This window comes from Apodemus sylvaticus, chromosome 7 (assembly GCF_947179515.1).
Source record: "Apodemus sylvaticus chromosome 7, mApoSyl1.1, whole genome shotgun sequence".
In the NCBI taxonomy this organism is placed as follows: domain Eukaryota; kingdom Metazoa; phylum Chordata; class Mammalia; order Rodentia; family Muridae; genus Apodemus; species Apodemus sylvaticus.
In genome coordinates, this window is record NC_067478.1 from 84,381,047 (window position 1) to 84,397,618 (window position 16,572).

General features: G+C 43.7%; 1 protein-coding gene across 4 annotated transcripts in view; it reads left to right on the forward strand.

Moving 5' to 3' along the window:
- Window positions 1–16,572, forward strand: part of Kmt2a (lysine methyltransferase 2A) — an 80,417-nt gene that overhangs the window by 22,666 nt on the left and 41,179 nt on the right. For 3 of the 4 annotated variants that reach the window (XM_052188482.1, XM_052188484.1, XM_052188483.1), the window contains exons 2-5: window positions 7,373–7,442; window positions 10,299–12,949; window positions 13,319–13,496; window positions 15,043–15,277. In XM_052188482.1, coding sequence (XP_052044442.1) covers window positions 7,373–7,442; window positions 10,299–12,949; window positions 13,319–13,496; window positions 15,043–15,277 — 3,134 coding nt within the window. The remainder of the gene's footprint in view (window positions 1–7,372; window positions 7,443–10,298; window positions 12,950–13,318; window positions 13,497–15,042; window positions 15,278–16,572) is intronic. The other variant, XM_052188485.1, reaches the window with a different exon arrangement.

Consider the following 16,572-nt stretch of genomic DNA (forward strand, 5'->3'; position numbering starts at 1 on the left):
TTTTTCTTAATCATCCGCTAGTGAGGCTAGAGCGGACATGGGCCTGAGGGGCACAGACTTGCTCAGCATATGAGCCTGGTTCCTTCGCTGTGCACCCCATTTAGGACCGGAGGGTTTCACGGTTAGATCTTTAGACTTTTGAAGCACAGCCATGTTATTTTTTCTTAATGGCTGTTCTGGTTTACACCCCACCTCCTCTGCACAGAGGCTGTTTCCTTCCGTCCTCAGCAGACTTGCTGTCATACTGGCCTCTCTAAGAGCTATGAACCGATATCTAGTTATGGCCTTACTTAGGCCTTATGCATTCCATGTATATATTATTTTATCTGTTTCTGTTGGGGATTAAACCCAGAACAGGTGTATGCTAAGCATATGCTCTACCACTGAGCTATACAGTCTTCAGCCCCTGGTCCCTAAGGATTCTTAAAAAAAAATGACCATGTGAATGTGCGTGATACCTTGTACATGTGTGATGTTTTGTACCATATGTACACAGACAGAGATCAGCGGGAAGCCTCAGGTTGGCTCTCTCATCTCATCGTGTGAGTCCTGGGGATAGAAAGGAGGCCATCGAGCTCGGAAGTAAACACCTTACCTGCTAGGCCAGCTCACCATCCCAGTAAACACAGGAGAAGCAGGCATGGCAGCCCACACCTATAATCCTAGCACACTGGAAGCTGAGACAGAAGGATCAGGAGTTTGGGGCCAATCTGGGTTACATAGCAAAGACCCCGTCTAGGGAAAAGAAAAATCCCATCTAATTAAGTACTAGTAATTATGAGTGTGAGTCTTTAAAATACAACATAAAACCTTGGTATTTTACAGCAAGTAGCAAGAGACTCAGAGGGAATTGTGCCAACAGAAGTGATAGCTAACAGGAATAAATTCCCACAGGGGAGGTGTTACTCTTTTTAAAGTATAGCTGCCAAAATATACAGCTTGCCTCCTGGGTGTTTTAGTCTCTTAGTTCTCTTGTGGCCTCATCAGATTCAACCATGTATAACAATGCCAGCTTAGATGCCTGGAAAAAACCTATCTCACAAAGTGAGTGTGTCAGGAGTGATTTTTTTTTTTTAAGATTTTATTCCAGGTAGTTGTGAACTGCTTAATGTGGGTGCTAGGAACTGAACTCTGGTCTTCTAGAAGAACACAATCACCATTAACCCCTGAGCCATCTCTCTGGCCCCTCTGGAAAGATTCTTATTTACATGTTTAGTTTTCAGTTGTATGCATCTGAGTTGGGGGGGGGGGCAACAGACGCCTCAAGGCAATCGATCTCCCAGAAGCTGGCGGTGTGAACTGCTTTGATGCAGATCCTGGGAGTTGAACTCAGGTCCCCTGGAAGACCATCGCATCCTTTTAACCTCCAAGCCATTTCTCCGGCTGGGGGGTGGGGAGTGATTTTGATAATTTTGATACTGTGTTCCTTGATTTTCTTTTTTCATTGATTTAGTAAAGTTAATTTTGTAATTGGAGGGATTTGAGTTTTCAGACATTTTCATGACGGATACTGAGAAATGATTACTAAAGGGCATGTGTGGGTTGCATAGTACTTACTTAATAAAGTAAGGTGCCCAGGAACAAGCAGGAACAGAACGAGTAAGTAGGTAGGCCTTGTCAGTCTCAGGTCAGGGCTGATGGAGCCTGTTTAATAGAGATGTATTAGAAGGTTGGTGGTGATGGTTTGGGTATTAGAAAGACCACCCAGGTTGATATCCTAGTTGGGGTATTATGAATCGTGCTCTCTGTCGCTCTTCTTTTGTTTGAGACTGAGTGTCTTAGGTAGAGTAGATGAAGGTGGCCCTGAACTTCTGATCTTCCTGCCCCACCTCTAAGTGGGATGAGCTACAGAAGTTTGTAATCCTGCCTGGTCTTTCGTAGTGCTGGGGCCATGCTTGCTAGGCAGTTCCCCTCCCCGCTGCCTCCTTCCCTATCACAGCAGAGATGTTTTCAGTGTAGCTTTGGCGGCATTCCACCTTAGCTTGAGAAGTTAAGGATTCTAAGTAAGTGGTTCCCCATGGTGAATTGGGAAGCATTAAGAAAGGCACAGAAAACCAACCATTTTAATTGGATATAGGGAAAGGAAATTATTAAGTGTCTGAACAATGGCATGTCATAAGGCTGTTCCCATACTTAGGAACTGTATCTACCTGACGACTGCAGAGGATCAGGCCTCCGGGTGCTAGCCTTGTTGAGAGGTCATGTTGAAACCGGGCGGTGGTGCCGCATGCCTTTAATCCCAGCACTTGGGAGGCAGAGGCAGGCGGATTTCTGAGTTTGAGGCCAGCCTGGTCTACAGAGTGAGCTCCAGGACAGCCAGGGCTACACAGAGAAACCCTGTCTCGAAAAAAACCAAGAGAGAGAGAGAGAGAGAGAGAGAGAGAGAGAGAGGTCATGTTGGGAGTGAGGGGGTGATAGTGCGTTGGGAGACTTCTGAAATCTACTGTTTCTTACCCAGCAGATACTAATGTAAGAGGGAGAATGAGCCATTCCCAGATGTAAGCATGTTTTTTATTCTGGAATATGAGTAAAGTCATATTTTATTCTCATGTTAACAAAACTTTCGTTTTTGGAAGGAAAGCTGAAGTTGCACCTGCCAGTCCTTGCCTTAGGTACTACTTGGAAGCAAGAATTGTATATTTTCCAACTTTTCATCTGGAATATAGCTCTGACTGGGACATGTGTGTGAATGGTTTTAAAAGAACCAGTAAATGAAATATCACTTTGGAAAGTTTAATCTTAGATAATTCTGTGAGGTACAGATTTTCATGTATTTTTCTAAATGCTTTTATTAAGTTTTATATGTAACATTATTATCTGTAATATTATTTTGGGCTGAAGTTCTCTTGTGGGAAGTATATTCTTACCACTATAAAAATAAAACAATCTTTTTGAAATGCAGTCTCACTATGTAGATTTTTTTCTTTTACAAAGATAGGGCCTTTCTATGTAGCCTTGACTAGCCTCAAACTCAGAAATTCATTTATCTCTGCATCTTGGGTGCTGGGATTAAAGACATTTCCTACCATGTCCAGCAAATAAAATGCATAAAACATTTATGAGCCAGGGAGTTTAATAGTAAAAGTGTGCTTGGACGTTCCTAGCTAACTGCCCTATAGTTATGACTAGGAGTAATGAATTCTATGTTATTTTTATAGTTATATTTCACTTAGGGGGTGGCATTGGATAGCTTAATTTACCATAAATCACCGGACACTAAATATGATTTAACAGTATTTATAGAGATCAACTCGGCTAGGGTTTTTTTTTCGATCTTGGAGCTAAGAAAAATGTTGAATTCTTAGCAGCCCAGCCTCCAGGAACATCACTGACTATGAGGGACAGGTGTGCTTGCTCTTGCCTATACTTGTCTAGGAATGCTGTGCTCCTCAGATAAGCCCTAAGGAAGGAAAGGGTGTGTGTCGGTTTAGGTATGGGACACACTTTTAGTCCCAGCACTCAGGAGGCAGAGGCAGGAGGAGCTCTCTTGAGTTTGAGACCAGCCTGGTCTACAGAGGGAGACCCTGTGCCAAAACAAAGCATCAGAGAAATAGAAAAAGAAAATTATGTGTACTAAGTGGCCTTAGGACCCCTGTGTGTACAGCACAGCGTCTCCTGCTCACCCTTAAGCTGGGCTTGTGCCAGGTGCGAGGGTGTGGCAGTGTCTGTGTTTGTGTGTGCATTACCTTGATCTTTTGGGTTGTCAGCAAGTCTGAACCTGTTGGAAGCTAGGATCTCTTTACGTGGTCCTGAGCAGGTGCCCGACTAAGATGAGCAGCGGAGCCAGATGCGAAGCCAGTTCGGATGGTAGTGTAGTGTGCCGCGTGCCGCGGGGAAGACTTCCTGTAGTAGTCTCTGCTGGTATTCTGCTGGGTATCTTTCTTTGGGCATTTTTCAGCTTGGCTTCCCTTAAGTTTTTGGCCATTTTTTTTTAAATGTGTTTCTTTAGGAATCTTAGTGTAGAATTTGAAGTTCAGAGTTGGAAGACTTGACATAACAATGGCAGCTTTGGGGGCTGAAGAGATGGCTCAGTAGTTAAGAGCATCAACTGCTGTTCTGAAGGTCCTGAGTTCCAATCCCAGCAACCACACGGTGCCTCACAACCATCTGTAATAAGATGTGACGCCCTCTTCTGGAGTGTCTGAAGATATCTACAGTGTACTTACATATAATAAATAAATAAATCTTTAAAAAAAATTTATTTATTATTATATGTAAGTACACTGTAGCTGTCTTCAGACACCCCAGAGGAGGGCATCTGATCTCATTACAGATGGTTGTTAGCCACCATCTGGTTGCTGGGATTTGAACTTAGGACCTTTGGAAGAGCAGTCAGTGCTCTTAACCGCTAAGCCATCTCTCCAGCCCCAATAAATTTTTAAAAAAATGGCAGTTTTTGCTTTCACCAGGTTGTCTGGGTCTTTGAGGAGTGATCTTTTACTTCAAAGCATAGTCAAGAAATCAATATATATTTCAAATGCAAAAAAACAACACACAAACAAACAAAAACGGTTCTCGGGTTGAAATATAGCCTTTAGGGGAAGGGGTCCTCTCTGTGTGTTTATCCTGGAACACTATGTACACCAGGATGACCTGAGCCTACAGAGGGCTTCAGCCTCTTTCTTAGCCTCCCAAGCGCTAGGATTAAGGGCACGTGCCACCATGCCAGCAGCACAGCCCTTTCGACTACACATTCTTTTCTTGTTCAGATCTTATTCTGAGACCAGAAGGAAAACAAATGTTTCCTATCAGTTTAGAAAATTCTTGGGAAAACTAACCATTGACAGCTGAACACCTGCCTGCCCGCCTGAGAGCCCAGTGGTGCCCTCACTGTGCTAATGGACTTTACAGTTAGGAGGGTATAGTTAGGCTCTGCCCGTACAAATGGTGACCCACTGCAGCTGTCGACAGTGAGTGCTGTGGCATCTGTTCACGTGTAGTTGCTTACACTGTGCTTGGAGCAGAAGACTCATGCAGTTAGGGGTGTGGCCTGCTGGGGTGCATTTGGCAATATCCAGATACCGTGGAATACACGGTTGGCAGGTGGTTGGATGCTTGTGATGTAGACAAAGAGCAGATTGAGCAGAAGCCTGAAGGATCTGAAAATGGGCATTTTGTGGCTTTAGTTGTACAATAGGAAGTTTTGTTCTGTGGGTGCTTTATTTGAACCCTTCAGTTATTTATAGGTTTAATTTAACTATTGTGGTATTGAAGTGATTGCAACCAGTAATAAAGTGATTGCAACCCGCTTTAAACCTAGGTTCCTTGATTGTTGCCTGTTATGTGAGTGATCTTGGGCCGGTCATTCGCTAGACTTTTGTTGTTCTTCAGCTTCAGCCCTAATAAAGGTAACAGGAATGTGCATGTTGCTTTTAGTTTTCTAAGTGATTTTATATATGTATTTTGCTTCCCTTTTCTCCGTGCTCAATAAAGAAAGAAATGGAGGGAGAAGGTGACTTGTCTAAACTCACATATCCTGAGCAGAGCAGAGCTGCTGAGGCCCAAAGCCAGACTTCCAGGTATCTCAGTCCAACACACATGGTCTGGCTCCCTCTAAAAAGTCAAAGATTTTTTTATTTTATTGTAATTTAGTTCCCCATCCCCTTGTCTGAAATAATTTACTATTACCTATAGTGTTTGTTTTCTCCTAAACTACTCTTTTTAACCTAGTGACAAAAGAAACTTTAAAAAAGGGAGGGGGGAACTCTAGTATATGTTCTTTAGATTGAACACATTTTTACTTTTTTAAAAAAATATATTTTCTGAAGAGAATATCATCTTTATTTTTCTTTCCTTTCTGGAAACAGGGTTTCTCTGTGTAGCTCTGTTCTGTAGACCAGGCTGTCCTTGAATTCATGGAAATTCACCTGCCTCTGCCTCAAAGTACTGGGATTAAAGGCATGTGGCACCACTGACCATTTTTATCTTTCTTTTAAATACTTACTTCTTTATTGTATTTTTCTGTATATAGATGTTTTGCCCACACTTAGGTTTGTGTACTGCATACTGCTCTGGTGCTCTGAGAGACTGAAAGGGCATCAGATCCCTTGGAACTCGAGTGGCTATGAGTCACCGAGTGGTGCTAGGAATGAAATCCAAGTCCTCTAGAAGATGGACCAGTGCTCCTAAAGGCTAAGGCATCTGTCCAGCCCCTTAATTAAAATACTTTTTCACCTTAGTCTCGCAGGGAAAAAGTGCTGCCTAACCCTTAAGTTTAAGAGTCGACCTGATGTTTTGTCTACAGTGTTTCATTTGCTTGCTAAGTGGTTAGGGACCCGGTGGGTTAGCACGTGGATCTGGTTTAAATTGTGGGAGGGCTCTGCAGTGGGAGCTTGTTGTCTGCTGGTGCTGTCCACAGGAGGACACTTCGGGGGACTTAAATGTTGGGGCACAGCTGGGGATTTACTAGACTCTAGCATAGTGCTTTTTGTGGGGGTTTGTTTGTGGAATCTGAAATATTCCCCCCTTTCTCTTTCTCTCTCTCTCCCTCTCTCTTTCCCTCCCTTTTCTCCCCGCTCCCTCTCTCCCTCCTCCGCTCCTCTCTCTCTTCCTAGAAAGAACTCTTTCTAGAAAGAACTTTTTCTGATTCAGCAAATTCATACCAATCAGTATGTTTCAGTAGACTTCTTCTTGAGAACTTGTCCAAAATATGCTAGATGATTCTTAGTATTTTTAAGGTAGGTTAAAAGTTAGAGATAGGGAGAGTTTTTGCTTTTTTCTTTCTTTCTTTTTTTTTTTTTTTTCTAAGCAGAATTGGGAATAAGAGGTTTCTCTGTTGCTGTGTGTGGTCAGTTTACGATTCCTGTTGCCATCACTGCTGCCCACCATTATGTCTCTTATCACAGGGCATTTTAAGGTGGTACCATAAAATGCAGGTTGAGACTCTGTGATCTCAGATGTGCGGACATCACATCCTAGCCACAGCTCCTGAGTTAAGGAGCTGACAGCTAGGCACTTATGGTCTCTATAGTACTTAGCAGGCAAGAGATCATCATATTACATGTTATTCCCTACATGTCTGTAGCTGTAAGTACTTGCTTTATTTGTGGCTGTGTATTTTTACACTGGTTTGCTTATTTGTATTAACATTATCTTTTAAAGGTTTGGAGCTATATCTGTAGTTTGAAGTTCAGGACTATCCCTTATCTAATGTTCACCAAAGATAAGCTTTCTATGCATTGTTGAGTAGTTACACAGCCATTATATGTAATGAAACTGTGATTGGGTCCATGACTTTATAGACATGGATAATGATAATTAGAATGCACAGACCAATTTTCCAATGCATTTGTTTCACCTAGGCATTTCCTTTGGGATTTATTCACATTTATGTTTTTGTTTCTGATTTTAAAATTATTTTTCTTTGTTGTAGGATGAGCAGTTCTTAGGTTTTGGCTCAGATGAAGAAGTCAGAGTGCGAAGCCCCACAAGGTCTCCTTCAGGTATGGCCAATGATGCATGTGTCGAGCTCTGCATTCTGTCTGTTAGGAGAGTGTGGCTTCTCCCTGCCTTGCTGTGAGGAAGGATGGTTGCAGTCCAGGCTAGGAAACTGTGTGAGCCAGACTGGGTGGGCTGGTTCCTGTGGCCCGTGCTTGTAAAGTCTTCACTGTTTTTCTGGGTAATACTTGGGCATGGGAAGTAAGTTTCTATAGAATGATTTTTGGGAAACTTGGTTAAATTTATTGTGTTGTACTCTATGGTAGTATTTATGCTTGTGGGGGCTGGGGTTGGTTCTTGTTTGTTTTTGTAGATGAAATTTAGTATTCTATTGTCAAAGAACCAGAAACATGTTGGTGCTATAGGATACGATTTTACCTAACCCATAAATGGCTGTACTAAAATAAAGAAACTGAAAATGATGCGGATGTTTCCAGTTATTAGCAATGTTTATCAATGTTCTCAACAAAATTCTAGACCTACAAGCAGTTTCCTAAGATAGTCAGTGGACTTCACCTTTATTAGCATGAATAATTGAGTTGGAGGAAAGACTTGAGGTTCTATTGATGGGAAATTTACTCCTCATCTTGTCAGTATCTGGACTTCTTGTATAGTTTTGTTTATGTGGGTAAACAGACTAGTAAAATATTGTTGTTAGATGTTTTTTACTCTGTTTAATTTGTGATGCTTGCTAACATTTGGACGTCACTTGGGAGTCATTAAATATTATGTAGTAATCTAATTAAACACCCAAGCTGACAACTTTTGCCTGCTCAGTGATGGTATTGATACTTAGTTACTGATACCAGGATCTTAGGCCCTGTTATTTAGACAGTGGCAGTGGTTTCTTTAAGAGGCGATGAATCTTAAGTCTTTGTACAGGACTTACAAGACCTACTCTAGCTCTTCATTTCTAGTTGATAAAAATGAGGACAAGGCCATGAGCCAGTGTGTGCCTTGAGTGTAAGAAGTTAGCCAGCTGAGGAATGACCCTTCTCTGCTCTGTTCTCTCTACTTGTCTGTGAAAGCGTCTTTTAAAAAGTAATATAGAAGTGGTTTTCAGAATTGCTGAAGTTGTCTGGCAGCCCCCTGAAATGCCCCACAGTGTCACAGAGTCAAGTCTGTAGTCTTAGCTAATTCACAGTGGTTTTCTATGGAGGTTTTTCTTGGCATCAATTTACCTTAAATGTCTTGCTTGTTATTTTAAAGCATCTTGATATGTATTACTTAAATGAATTGTTATCTACTGTCTTATAGTCCAGTACTTTGGTTATAGTTAGTATATGTTGAGAATTGACTTGTAAACTCTTGATCTGTTAAGGGAAGTCGCCTATGTTACTTGGTAAGGAATGCACTGCGTTTCTGTTGGAAAGTTCAGCCATCAGACCTAGCTGGTTTCTGTGGCATTGGCAAGCAGCTCCACAGCGAGAATGTTCGTTGTGTCTGAAATCTCTGTTGATCCTAGTAAGGGAGAGTGTGGTCTCAGAAGAAGGTTGTAGTATATAACACTGAGAAGCTAAGGGAGAGTTAAAAAACAAACAAAACCCAAACCATAGGAGGTTTTTGAGGTAGGGTCTTACTTCGTAGCCCAGATTGGCATGCGGCTTGCTGTGTAGCCCTGACTAACTCTGAGGTGTGTCTTTCCTTGCTTTGCAAGTCCTAGGATCACAAGTGTGAGCCATCGTGCCTGGCTGCTAGAGCCAACTCTGCGTGGTTTTCAGTATGAGCTCTGCGAGGCCTTAGGGGCAGTGGTGCTCCTTAGCTGTCTTCAAAGTAGCAGGCGGAACAGCTTTAGGATTTTGGAGATTCCTGTTTGTAAGAAGATCTCAATATGTGGCTCTGGCTGCAACTCCGTAGGCAGACCAGGTTGACCTTGAACTTATGGGTAACTCCTTGAACTCCTGCCTCTGCCTCCTTAGTGTTGGGTTTCCAGTTGTGCTCCATCACACCTAGTGTTTTCTTTTATCTGAAATAGCAATGATCTGTCTTAATAAATTGTTGACTTGACCTTCACATCAGCTGGAGCTAAGTCTTTTTGTAACTTGGGACTAACTAGCTTGGGAAACCCTAGGAAAGCGTAGACTGAGGCGCACATCGCACAAGCCGCTGCTTTGATAAACTCCTGCTACGCACTGATGACTGTGCCGATGTCTCCTGAGTAGGTATCTGTCTCTGAAGTAATCCTTTCTCAGTTTACTCTACAAGAACAGAAAATACAGGGTGCTGAGCTGCCCAGGGAGGAGCCTCTGCATGAAAATTGATATTGTTCAGATTGATTCAAAGTCAGTTATAGATTGAAAAGTTGGAATGTCCATTGTCATCTTGGTTGAGTTGAGGTTTTTGGTTTGTGTGTGCTTTTGTTTTGTTTTGAGACCAGTTCTCTCTGTGCAGTTCAAGGCTGGCTTCAGCCTCGGCAGCCTTTCAGTCTAAGCTTCCCGAGTGCTGCCGTTCTCAGGGCTTGAAACATGCTCTTAACTGTCACTCTTTGTGAGCTGACTGATGTAGTACAGATTTTTAGAAACAGTTATTTTATTTATTTTTTTAATTTTAGAAAAGGAATAAAAACCTTGCTTATCTGAGGAGCAGGAATTTCTGTTTTCTAGGTCACTTCAGTTAAAAACTTTATTTTTATTTTTATATCAAAAAAATAATTAGATTTTTTTAGGTGGGGTGTTATTGTATTATTGACTTAATTTCTTTGAGGTAAATATTTGGAGAGAAGAAATTAAGATGTAGCACTGACTCAGTAGGTCCCAGTAAGCTCGCCACAAAATGGCCTGTGCTAAATTATATTCAGCTGAGCTAAGACCTGAACTACACAGCTAAATATATGCTCTTCATTGTTTAATTTCTATACACAGTTAAAGCTAGTCCTCGAAAACCTCGCGGGAGACCTAGAAGTGGCTCTGACCGAAACCCAGCTATCCTCTCAGACCCGTCTGTGTTTCCCCCTCTAAGTAAATCAGAAACCAAATCTGCAGATAAAATCAAGAAGAAAGATTCTAAGAGCATAGAAAAGAAGAGAGGAAGACCTCCCACCTTCCCTGGGGTAAAAATCAAAATCACACATGGAAAGGACATTGCAGAGTTAACACAAGGAAGCAAAGAGAACAGCCTGAAAACGGTGAAGCGGAGCCCTTCTGCTATGTTCCAGCAAGCCACAAAGATTCAAAAGTTAAGAGCAGGTAAACTCTCTCCTCTCAAGTCTAAGTTTAAGACAGGGAAGCTCCAAATAGGAAGGAAGGGGGTACAGATTGTCAGACGCCGAGGAAGGCCTCCGTCCACAGAACGGATAAAGACCCCTTCAGGTCTTCTCATTAATTCTGAACTGGAAAAGCCTCAGAAGGTCCGGAAAGACAAGGAAGGAACACCGCCCCTCACAAAAGAAGATAAGACAGTTGTCAGACAAAGCCCTCGAAGGATTAAACCAGTCAGGATTATTCCTTCTTCTAAAAGGACAGATGCCACAATCGCCAAGCAACTCCTGCAGAGGGCAAAGAAGGGGGCGCAGAAGAAAATTGAGAAAGAAGCCGCTCAGCTGCAGGGGAGGAAGGTGAAGACGCAGGTCAAGAATATCCGGCAGTTCATCATGCCCGTGGTCAGCGCCATCTCCTCGAGGATCATCAAAACCCCCCGACGCTTCATAGAGGACGAGGATTACGACCCTCCAATTAAAATTGCGCGACTAGAATCTACACCAAACAGTAGGTTCAGCGCCACGTCCTGCGGGTCTTCTGAAAAGTCCAGTGCAGCCTCCCAGCACTCCTCTCAGATGTCCTCAGACTCCTCCCGGTCCAGCAGCCCCAGCATCGACACCACCTCAGATTCGCAGGCCTCTGAAGAGATCCAGGCCCTTCCTGAGGAGCGGAGTAATACCCCTGAAGTTCATACGCCTCTGCCCATTTCCCAGTCCCCAGAGAACGAGAGTAATGATAGGAGAAGCAGACGGTATTCGATGTCTGAGAGAAGCTTTGGATCTAGAACAACTAAAAAATTACCAACTCTACCAAGTGCCCCACAGCCGCAGAGCTCCTCCTCGCCACCTCCGCCTCTGCTTACCCCTCCCCCTCCACTGCAGCCAGCCTCCGGCATCTCTGACCACACCCCTTGGCTTATGCCTCCCACCATCCCCCTAGCATCGCCATTCCTGCCTGCTTCTGCTGCTCCCATGCAAGGGAAGCGGAAATCTATTTTGCGGGAGCCGACATTTAGGTGGACTTCTTTAAAGCATTCGAGGTCAGAGCCACAGTACTTTTCCTCAGCAAAGTATGCCAAAGAAGGTCTGATCCGCAAACCTATATTTGATAACTTCCGGCCCCCACCGCTGACGCCCGAGGACGTTGGCTTTGCTTCGGGTTTTTCTGCATCGGGTACTGCTGCGTCGGCCCGCTTGTTTTCACCACTCCATTCTGGAACAAGGTTTGATATTCATAAAAGGAGCCCCATTCTGAGAGCTCCCAGATTTACTCCAAGTGAGGCACACTCTAGAATATTCGAGTCTGTGACCTTGCCTAGTAATCGAACTTCTTCTGGAGCGTCGTCTTCGGGAGTATCTAATAGAAAAAGGAAAAGGAAAGTGTTTAGTCCGATTCGGTCTGAACCAAGATCACCTTCTCACTCCATGAGGACAAGAAGCGGAAGGCTTAGCGCCTCTGAGCTGTCACCTCTCACTCCCCCGGCTTCTGTCCCCTCCTCAATGAGCATTCCCGTTAGTCCTCTTGCCGCTAGTGCCTTAAACCCAACTTTTACTTTTCCTTCTCATTCCCTAACTCAGTCTGGGGAATCTACAGAGAAAACGCAGAGGGCAAGGAAGCAGACTAGTGCTCCGGCGGAGCCGTTTTCATCAAATAGCCCTGCTCTCTTCCCGTGGTTCACCCCAGGCTCTCAGACCGAAAAGGGGAGAAAGAAGGACACAGCCCCGGGGGAGCTGTCCAAAGATCGCGATGCTGACAAGAGCGTGGAGAAGGACAAGAGTAGAGAGCGAGACCGGGAGAGAGAGAAGGAGAATAAGCGGGAGTCAAGGAAAGAGAAAAGGAAAAAGGGCTCAGACATTCAGAGTAGCTCTGCTTTGTACCCTGTGGGTCGGGTTTCCAAAGAGAAGGTTGCTGGAGAAGATGTTGGCGCTTCATCTTCTGCCAAAAAAGCAACAGGGCGGAAGAAGTCTTCATCACTTGATTCTGGGGCTGATATTGCTCCTGTGACTCTTGGGGACACAACAGCTGTCAAAGCCAAAATTCTTATAAAGAAAGGGAGAGGAAATCTGGAAAAAAACAACTTGGACCTCGGCCCAACTGCCCCATCCCTGGAGAAGGAGCAAACCCTCTGCCTTTCTACTCCCTCATCTAGCACTGTTAAACATTCCACTTCCTCCATAGGCTCCATGTTGGCTCAGGCAGACAAGCTTCCAATGACTGACAAGAGGGTTGCCAGCCTCCTAAAAAAGGCCAAAGCCCAGCTCTGCAAGATTGAGAAGAGTAAGAGTCTCAAACAAACTGACCAGCCCAAAGCACAGGTACTCTTGCCCGCCTTGCCCGTTAGAGCCAAGTTCCTGGAGCCCCTTCTTGGGGCAGGGTTGGGTCAGACTGATGTTTGAGCTACATCAGTTATGGGAGCCAGGAAGTGGGTGGTATGTGCAGTGGTCCTTCAAGGACCTGTAGCATTTTAAGAAGTAGAAAATTATGTTCTAATGTAACAGAGGTGACGGTATAGGTAGGGTGGAGAAGAGGTTGGTTTCCATATATTAGCCTAACGACCAGGAATAGTTAGAATTGTGTGCTTTAGTGATAGATTATAATAAGTTGAATTATGTGTACTTTGGCTACATTTAGTTGTAATTGCAATATGCATGGTTGTCTTTATTTGTGGCTTATTTCATACTCAGGGTCAAGAAAGCGATTCGTCAGAAACCTCTGTTCGAGGACCCCGGATTAAACACGTCTGCAGAAGAGCTGCTGTTGCCCTTGGCCGCAAACGAGCTGTGTTTCCTGATGACATGCCCACCTTGAGTGCCTTACCGTGGGAAGAACGAGAAAAAATTTTGTCTTCCATGGGGAATGATGGTAAGTCAGGGAAGTCGGCCTTAGAGCTGCATTTATTTGCTTTCATTCTACAGATGCTAATAGGCTCTTCATAGCTCATTAGGCTGGATTAAAACAACAAACCAAAGCCAGATAGTGGGAGGGGGGCATTAAATATGTGAACATTTAGTCAGAGGAAGTGAGTGCCTCAGAAAGAAAAGGAAGGTGCCCAGGGAAGACTTGTAAACCATCAGATGATCATGCAGTTTTGACTCCTGAAAGGGAAGAAGGAAGAATGGGCAAAAGCCTTCCTATACTGCTGTGCAGTAGAAGAAAGGTTTGACAAGGTTGTCAGAGGCGTTTCTTCTCTCAAAAACAACATTGGAATCTTTCTTGGCCACACTAAGAACCTGCCTGGAGGGCTGGTGAAATGGCTCAGTGGTTAAGAGCATTGACTGTTCTTCTGAAGGTCCTGAGTTCAAATCCCAGCAACCACATGGTGGCTCACAACCATCCGTAATGAGACCTCTTCTGGTGTGCCTGAAGACAGCTACAGTGTACTTACATATAACAATAAATAAATCTTTGGGCCAGAGTGAGGGGGATTGGAGTGAGCAGAGGTCATGAGTTCAATTCCCAGCAACCACATGATGGGTCACAACTATCTGTACAGCTACAGTGTACTCATATACATAAAATAAATAAATCTTCAGAAGAAGGAGAAGAAGAAGCACCTGCTGCTGCTACCTGGAGGCAGCGGTGCTGAGCATCTCCTCTTTACCAGTAGTTTTCAGAACACAGCAGTTGGATCCCTTGGTCATTTACACTTCCTGGATTTAGAGGTCTGTGAAGTACTCTATTAATTAGGCTTTCAGCTGCTTCTCTGAATAAAATATCATGGTCAAGAGCAACTGGGAGGAAAGGGTTTATTTCATCTTATAACTCTCAGTGATTCCTACTGAATCACTGAGGGAAGCCGGGGCAGGAACTCAAGGCAGGAGCCTGGAGGACCACCGCCTACTGCCCCGTTCCTCGCGGCTGTCAGCCTTGATTTCTTACACAGTTCAGGACCACCTGCACCAGCCATAATGGGCTGAGCTCCGACTCATCAGTCGCTTCTTAAGAAAATGCCCTACAGACTTGTCTACAGGCAGAGGAATGTTCTCAATTGAGGTTCCTCTTCTCAGATAACTGTAGCTTGTGTCATGTTGACAAAAACAAAACATCCACCAGGATATGCATGTACTTATGACTGCCATCTGACTCTGAAATGCTGGGTGCCATCTCTGACAGTCATCTAGGGAGTTCTCAGAAGCACTCAGCTTGTTCTGGATTTGCAGTCAGGGTGTTTTGTTTTTAGTATTTAGATTTTTTTGCTTTCATCAATCTATAGGGTGAAAGTGTTTAAAAGCATTTTGATAATTTTTAATACCTCTGAGTTCTGTGTATGGGTATATTATAAATTCTTCTATTTTGACTAGCAGTTCAGATGAGGTTTAATGTATCTAATGATACAAAGGGACTCTGAGGGTTTCTCAAGAAGGTATTAGAAATTTCCTTGGAACTAAAGATATGTTTTTCTTAACAGACAAGTCATCAATTGCTGGCTCAGAAGATGCTGAACCTCTTGCTCCACCCATCAAGCCAATTAAGCCTGTCACCAGAAACAAGGCACCTCAGGAGCCTCCAGTGAAGAAAGGGCGGCGATCGAGGCGGTGCGGACAGTGTCCTGGCTGCCAGGTGCCTGAGGACTGTGGAGTTTGCACTAATTGCTTGGACAAGCCCAAGTTTGGTGGCCGCAATATAAAGAAGCAATGCTGCAAGTGAGTGAATCTTCCTCTGAAGCAGCGACCTCACGGTTTGCCACATGAGGTGACAACCTGGTGTGCTTGCACTGACCTGCTGGGGCTCTAGGTTAGATGCAGAGCTCAGTTCTGTGGTGTGATGAGGTCTGAGTTAAGTATTCTGCGACCACACCATCTAATAGGGCAGTCTCAGTAATGAGAGCGTTCTTCCTGGGCTTAGTGCAGTATGGCTCCCAGTAGCTGCCTGTGACCATGCAGCACTTGACAAGTGCTTAGTGTGACTGAAAAACTACATTTTTAAAAATAATTTTTAACTTTAATTATTTTAACTTTAAGTAGCTGCATGTGACTACTGTATTAGTGTAGCTTTGGATAGTTTCTTCTTAAAACCTGTAATATGACACCTTTAGTCACATATACACTTAACTTTCTGACTCTTTGAGAATATTTCCATTCATACAGGTTATTTTGTGGGTGGGGTAGTCAGTACTGGGCCTTGACCTAAGCATGTGCTAGCGTATCCTCTCAGCTCGGCGTGTGGAGGTTTTGATACAGACTACTTTTTCAGTCAATTTCGGGACACACTTTCTGCCATTTGGGATGATTTGTTTAAAATGTATTAGAATTGTATAAACAGTAATTCTGGCCACTGGGCTTCCTACAAAGTGCCTGGCATTTGTAAGAGATACTTACAGATGAATGACATTAAAGTGATTAACATAAAATATAGTTGAGAAATGCCCCGTCGTCATCGTCGTCCTCTGCTCAGGGAATACAGTCTCTAGAAGACAGGAAGCAGTCCTAAGATGGGTGTGGAGGCGCATGCCTGTCCTCCAGCCCTGGGAGGCTGAGGCGGAAAGGCTGCCATGAATTCAAGATTAACTTGGATTATACACTGAGACTGTCTCAAAAAGACAAAGTGCTAGGTTTTGGTTTTTGGATTTAAGCAAGAATTTTGGTTTGGGTACTTTCATGGCAAGAAGTAATATAATTTGCATAATAGAAAAAGGTACCTAGCCACATTCTGAGGTGACAGTGGACTGGGTGTAAGCAAGGCGTGTAGCTCACAGCGGACTTCCTACCTTACACATGTGAGACCCGATGTTCACTCCCCAGGTCCAAAGAGCCTTTGTTTGGGGCCTGGAATATATTCATTTATGAGTGATGAGGGTGAATTTAGTGTAGTTTGAATCAAATTAAGTTTGAATTTTGTTAAATTTAAACTATGGGGTAAAACATATCCGTCATGAGATATACCTGTAATTTTCTAGTAGCAAAGCACTCGGTGAGTTTTAGTTACAGCTGTGTGGACG